The following is a 7090-nucleotide window of genomic DNA, read 5'->3' as shown; positions in this document are numbered from 1 at the left end:
GATAAAGGTTCCCAAATTGCCCCTACTATAACCCACATAGGCTAGTAGGGTCCCCAATCCTCATCTATTATAGTTTATAAGCAAAGAGGGTTTAATTTGAGTGGGGACATTTCATGCACCCATACGGAGACTATAGTCTCACAAGATCTACCACTCCAAGCACCTAAATGTGTCTCTTGTCTCCTCACTTCCACACATTAGTGTGTGTTCTCTCTATTGCCTCCTTAGGCTTCCTTTTATAAGTAAAGGGCTAGGATTTTGATACAAGAACTTAGGTTTGCCTAAAATGCCCTCAAAATGCCTTATTTTCACCAAATTGCAATAATAATGAACCTAACATTAGCTCATGCCCACATTTATCCAAAAATAATGAAACTAAATTTAAAATTAGCACAACTTCGTCTTTAGAAACTCATAAAAAATATATCAACTCCTTAAATTTTGAAAATTGGATTTTGGAATTACTCCAAACAAAAAGTGAGGGTCAAGAGTTTGTGACTTTGCGAAAGTCTAATCTACCTGCAAATTAAAAGTCACCTACGCTACTATTGCTTATCATATTTGGAAGGTCAAAGATACATTAATTTTTAGCATTTAAGCTCTGATAGTATTGTTCAAAGCATTCTTTTTTAGGTTAATGGTCAATTACTAGGTCCGTAAAGGTCTATTTCGTTGCCTTGATCTGATGTGTTCTATTTGTTATTTGGTTGGCTTAGCCTACTCTAAACTTTATTTGTCTTCTATATATTGAAGTATCCCCCTTGGGCTGATATATTCTCAATACCTTCTTTCAAAAGAAAAAGAAAAAAAGGGGATATTAATACTTTTATTGTTATTTTTTAAAATAAACTTTATTTTTATGTTCAAATGTTAAATATCTAAAATAAATATTCTTAATATAACTTTATCTAATTTTGGGTGAATTTAATTTTTCCAAAGAATGTTTTGTCTTTTTTTTTAAAAAAAACAAAAAAGAAGCCAAAAACCACCTAGGTCTTGTCCCAAGTTTATTAATAACTCTTACTTAGGACAGAGGAATACCGCGAAAACAAAAGGGAACTTGGGGCTTTGATAATATTTTTGTCAACAGAATTGTCTAAAATATTCACGCTTTCATATATACTTTTATCAACTGTGCATGTTATTATTAGTTTGTGATTGTATTACACGTCTTGGGTGCTTTCAGGGCAACACTAAGTCCTCCTGGAATTGTCCCAAAACAAATGTTCTCTTGAAATTCTCACACAAGTCACTTTCTCCTCCTATTCACCATCGTGAAGATGGGGGTTCAACCCCCCTTGTAGATACTTTGTTAAGACTGGGCATTTGTATGCAATTGTTTTGTGTTTACTGGGGATGGTTAGTTGGTAACTTGTGGTTGTAGGGTGTGATTATGAGCCATTCCCCATGGTGCCTTGTACAGGCATGCACCTCGAGAGTGGCTTCAAAGGGGAAAAAAAAAAGCTCTCCCTACTATCAAATATGTACCTCATGTTGTGTAGAACCAGTACAATAAGGAAACGAACTTGACAATAAACTAGTTGCAACAGATAGAACATGCTTAACCATAATTTATTGGAACAATTTCATTTCCAAAATATGCAATAATGCATTGCAGGGCTTAGAATGGGGAGGACCTTTTTTAATTTCATTTTATTTACAAAGTAATAACGTTTGAAATGAAGCATTGATTAAACATATGAAAGAAACACATAAAAAATATTACAGCCTTGAACACTGAAGTCTTGATGTTCAAACATTACCTAGCTTTGACTGATCACACAGCTACTGGCACTTTAAGTGACTCTAGTATCTTATCATCTATCTCAAATTGCATCGGCTTCTTGTCTCTTCCAATCTTTACATACTCATCATACCTCTCTTTCAAGTCCTTGGGCAGATGTGTGGTACCCTGCCACCCTAAAATGTCTTTGGCAGCTCTTGGCTCCGCATAGAAGTGCTGCACAGCACATTGATCATATGAAAAAACTCATAGTTAAAAAAGGTTGATCATATGGAAAAACTTCGGGCAAGAATAACGAGGTCTCTACTGTCTGGGCAAGACAATTAACACTCTGTGGATTTAAGAAAAACAAGAAGGTGAAGCCTCCTAAGAATTTGTCTAGCACTGTCCTTAATTGAAAGGAGTGCATAATCCATTTTATCTTATATCTCCTTATAATGCGAAGTACAAGAAACACTGGTACCATGTTACGGAAAGGAAAAGCTTTCTTTGAATCAATTCCAACAGCTTTTGGGTCATAATGCACAATCTGAAGAGAGCAGCCTGCAGCATCAGCACATAGCTTTGCCATTCCATCCAGAGTCACAGCACGATCACTCACACAGTTGAAGATGTTGCCATTAGCAGCATCTGGCTTTTCAACAGCTAGATTAAGCATAGATGATAAGTCTCTAACATGGGCGATGTTGGTGAGTTGCATCCCAGAGCCAGGGATTGGAACTGGCCTGTTTCGAACAATACCTGTATGGAGTAGAGCGTTGATGTATGAGAGTATATAGAATTAAAAAGGCCAAAAATACCACTTCATGGGCTAATAAGGATCCTTTCAGATGGCGAGCAAAAACATGTTGAAAACCAACAATGCAGCTAAATCAGTTTGATGAGAAGGGGCTGATGATGGGATAGGGTTCCAGAGACAATTTCATGGCAAGATTGTAAATTTAAAAAAGGAACTTAGGAAATATTGCTTGAGATTATGAACTCACGATCAAAGAACCACTCTTCACAATCTTTGTTGTTCCCAGATCCAATCATGTATTGTGGACGGAATATTGCCCAAGTACCAAAATTTTCTGCAAGGTATTTCTCGACTCCAACGTGACTAGCATCGCTTTTAACAACATCCTGTATGATGGAAATGTTAGTTTATTAACCAATCTAATCAATATTTAAATGTTACAAGGATCATATTTATATGTACATCATACCCCTTCAACATGAGGAGGCTCATCTGTTGGCTTATAAATACCTGCACTGCTGATGTAGAGAAATTGCTTGACACCAGAACCCTTAGCCCAATCTGCCACAGGCCTATGCATGGAGTTTTGCATTAGGACATGTTTTCAAAAGTTCCACATGCAAGAATAGCAAATCCCCATGTCATTATCCCAAAGGCAAAGCATGCACATTGCTAAACTGCCCCAAAGGGACAACAAACATGCCACTCAACATACATCTGATCAATGATCAATTGTTTAAGCTTAAGCTTCCTGCAGTTGAGCACATCTAAAGCAATTGTTTAAAACTCAACCAAGTTCAAGTTTCTATCAACAGAGAATCAAAATTAGCGCTCAAATCATTCAATCTGACTACAATTAAGTTAGTGAATGGCAATTATAAGGTATTCATAGTATCCTTTCTAAAGTGAATGGTGGGGTTTTAACTAACTCAAGCTCATTTCTTGTCCACATAATCGAAACTCACAGTCCATGTTAAGGTTCATTAACTTCTTAAGGCCAAGAAGTAATAAAAAACTCTCTGAATTTCTCAAGCAGAAAATCCAATAACATCAAAAGGCCTAAAGTTTATCATAAACCTTCTACATTAATTCACAAGAGGAACAGCAAATAACATCAAATTCTGTAAACGAAAGCAATAACTACGGAATCAAGACTTTTATAAGGAGCACCCTATTTTTCTTCTTCCTTCCTTCCATTTCTGTAGGAAGATACCTTATCTTCCAATATATGTACTCTTCCTCTTGTCTCAATGAAACTTGTTATTTAATCTAAAAAAAAAAAAGGAAGAAAAGATTTTGAATAAGAAGTTGAAAGCAACAAACCTCACAGTGTCAAGATCCTTGCCATTGTTATCCAACACCACATCAAATGCTGCCCCATCAACCACTTTCCCGACTTCTGCTGGGTTTCCCCACACCGTTTTGCCGCCAGCGCTCACAATTTCCTGAACAATTGTCAAAACCAAAAAAATCTCAACACTAGGATTGTAAAATTCTCGTTATCCATCCATACAAGAGCGCAAAGCCAGAACACGAAACCTCGTTTTTATTTTAAAAAAGCGAATAATTGTAATTATTATTAAATCTTAACAGAAAATCTATTGAATGGAGGCTTCTTCATCTTGTCGGAGGCCTCATCACCAACAGTCAGTATGGTGGCATGGTGCCCGGAACCCAGAAGCTCTTTTGCAAAATAGAAACCAATGACTGCATGGCCGCCGCTGTTTGTGTTGACTATGAGGACCCTCTTCTTCTCCGCACTGGCCTTGACATTGAAAGATGGAGAGGAATGGCGTCTGGTGTTAACTGGGTAGGCAGGGAAAGTGGGGAAATTGGAAATGGAAATGGAAATGGAAAGAGAAGAAGAAAGAGAAGAGGAGTAAGAGAAGGAGAAGAGAGAGATGCGTGGAGGAGATATGGAAGAAGTTGGAGAAAAATTAATGGCGGATGGAGAGGAAAGAAGAGGAGAAGATGGGGAAACGAGTGTGGCCATCGAGTGTTGCTCTTATGCCTGATCTTTATGATGGCCAGTTGTTTTGTTGGAGCAAATAGGTGGGTCTGTTCCCAAGAGGGACTTCAACAAGACAAGAATGGAGCAAAAATTTCAAGACTGCAAGTAAAATGAAACAAAATTAGTGAACGTTAGGGTGAACGACTATATGTACTACTCAAATTTTGTAAAAAGATATTAAAATTTTAAAAGTTTTAATTTTTTTTTTACCTATTTCCCTAATATTTATAAAATTAATACAAATAAAAAAATTAATTAAAAATATTTTTTATTTTTAAATTAAAATATTAAAAAATAATTAAAATTATAAATAATACAGATTTAAAAAATTACTACAATAAAAATAAATTTATTATAATTATTTTACTTAGTTGTTCTACTTTCAAATTTTATTTTATAATAAAAATTTTATTAGACATGAAAATTAAAAAATATAACAAGTATTTTATAGTTGGCTTTATTGTTATTTTTTAAAAATTTATTTATATTTATATTTTAATTATATTTAAATTTATATGATCATTCAATTTTAATTTTAATTCAAAATTATATAAAATAAATAACTTTATTCAAAAAAATTATTTTCAGATTTTAAAATTTCTAACAATATGTTGCCAAAATAACAAAATACCATAAAATTCGATTTAAATTTTTTTTTTGTTCTGTAAACAACTGAAAATTAGCAATAAAAATGGAAAATTGACAACAAAAATAAATGCGTTTTTATAGTTTATTTTTTCACCGTGGAAAAAAGAAAGAAACAAAAAATAAGAAACAACAACGATATCAAACAAACTTTAAAAAAAAAAAATACAAATCTCTCCTCAAAAAAATTATTTTTTCACAAAATACAAAGAGAGATTTGTGTCTTTTGACAAACCTCAAGGTCGATTTTTGAAAATTTTGAAACTTTAATGGAGATCCAAATATGTTTAGAAATTAATATGAGATTAGTATCTTTTTACCATAGCTCAGAAGAGGTCATTGTCTTTTGTCCCAAATATTATGAATGGTTCATAAAGAAATTTTTTTTGGACTTTGTTTAATAACAAAATTATATATTTTTTAAATAAATATTTTATGTGGCTCAATAAGTATTTCTGAAATCTAACAACACCCCATCAATTTTTATAATAGGATATTGTACCCCTTCAAGTTATAAAAACAACATCAAAATCCTCTTAAATTCAATTTTGTTAACAAATTATACTTTATATTAGTCAATAAGTAGTCAATTATTAAGTTTATTTGAAAAAAATTAATTTGATCCTTAATAAATTGACATTTTTTCTTTTGCCTTTTCAATCAACTATGATAGGAAAATAATATCAATTTAATAAATTAAATTGCTAAAACCTATCAGTTAAGTATAGCATCGTGAAAACTAAATGATAAATAAATCAAAGACTCTAGTCCACGAATTCACCAATCCGATTGGCTTGACTCAACTATTGACAATCACAATAACATAATTCTATTATTATTATTTATTTAAAAATAGAATTACTTATAAATCATTAATGAAAACCCTATAATTGTAATGTTGGTAAAATTTTTGTTGATAATCGGTCTACTTTTCAGGATAGGCTTAATGTTACATTTCATAATATAAAACCCCCCTAAAATTGAGAAAAATCAAAGAATCAAATTACCAGGACAAACTAGCTCAAACTACACGGTCAATCAATTAATATAATTTTTATTATTCATTTAATATTTATATATTTAGGCATAATGAAAGTATATTCAATTTTTGTAATTTTCGCTTATGGAATTTCAATTTTTAACTTTCAATTTATGATTTTTCTATCCCTATGTTTGATAAATCATTATAATCTAAAAATACCAAACTTTGTACGTGTATGTATATGTTTTTTAAATTTTGTTTACTCATTTAAATTGCATATAACAAACATTTTGGAGTGTTATATTGTAAGTTTTTTATGATTTATAAGATTTATTTATTTATTTTCATATATTTTTTATTTTTTTGAAATAATAATAATATAAATATATTGTCATACTGACCGGTTTAATTGAACCAGTCAAACTAATGGACTAATCAATCAAAAATTGGGTGAATATACAATTCATTTAGTTTTCAAAATATTATAATTAATTGACCAACTCTTCAAATATAATTACTTAAACTAATGTTATTTCGTAATTTACCTTACTACAATTGACTGAAAGGGGTAAAGATGTGATTTTATAAGGGTAAAAATTCATTTTTAACTTGAAATGAATGTTGACTAATGAAAGGCTCTTTTATTCATAAAATTGAATCATAGTGAGTTATTTAGCATCGTTTAACTTTAAGAAATGAAATGTCATATTCAGCAAACTCAAGGGGTGGTGTAATCATGAATTAAAATTTGTGTTTCAAACTTAAATAAATAGTGTTTCAAACTTAATTTTATGATATAATTAAGTGTTGAAATTCACTTCTATTAGAGAAATTATTAGGTAGACTAAGTCTACAATATTATCCATAAATTAATCCAATTTACTTATGTTAGGAGTTACTACCATTTGATTGGATTAGTCTATAGATGATGTGGTAGACTCAATCCACCTAGTAATTTTTCCTTCTATC

General features: G+C 31.6%; 1 protein-coding gene across 2 annotated transcripts; it reads right to left on the bottom strand.

Moving 5' to 3' along the window:
• Positions 1-1561: 1561 nt before the first annotated feature.
• On the bottom strand, positions 1562-4617 carry LOC131144458 (chloroplast stem-loop binding protein of 41 kDa a, chloroplastic). Of its 2 annotated transcripts, XM_058093126.1 has the most exons (6): positions 4075-4617; positions 3807-3928; positions 2953-3055; positions 2731-2869; positions 2208-2485; positions 1562-1960 (listed from the first exon to the last, which is right to left on the bottom strand). In XM_058093126.1, exons 1-6 carry the CDS (start codon positions 4474-4476, stop codon positions 1778-1780), a joined length of 1227 nt encoding a protein of 408 aa, XP_057949109.1. In that variant the 5' UTR covers positions 4477-4617; the 3' UTR covers positions 1562-1777. The 2 variants fall into 2 exon arrangements, with proteins under 2 accessions (XP_057949109.1, XP_057949108.1); XM_058093125.1 differs by having other exon boundaries at positions 1562-2485.
• Positions 4618-7090: the final 2473 nt, after the last annotated feature.

This window comes from Malania oleifera, chromosome 12, assembly GCF_029873635.1.
Source record: "Malania oleifera isolate guangnan ecotype guangnan chromosome 12, ASM2987363v1, whole genome shotgun sequence".
Classification (NCBI taxonomy): Eukaryota; Viridiplantae; Streptophyta; class Magnoliopsida; order Santalales; family Ximeniaceae; genus Malania; species Malania oleifera.
Note: the sequence above shows the minus strand (reverse complement) of the source record. Positions and strands in the feature narration are given on the sequence as shown.

Excerpts from the sequence above, each read along its gene's own strand:
- LOC131144458 (XM_058093125.1), bottom strand. The coding sequence starts at position 4,476 with ATGGCCACACTCGTTTCCCCATCTTCTCCTCTTCTTTCCTCTCCATCC. Across the intron at positions 3,056-3,806 it reads AAGGATCTTGACACTGTGAG|GCCTGTGGCAGATTGGGCTA; the intron begins GTTTGTTGCTTT and ends CTCCATGCATAG. Across the intron at positions 2,870-2,952 it reads AGCCTCCTCATGTTGAAGGG|GATGTTGTTAAAAGCGATGC; the intron begins GTATGATGTACA and ends TCCATCATACAG.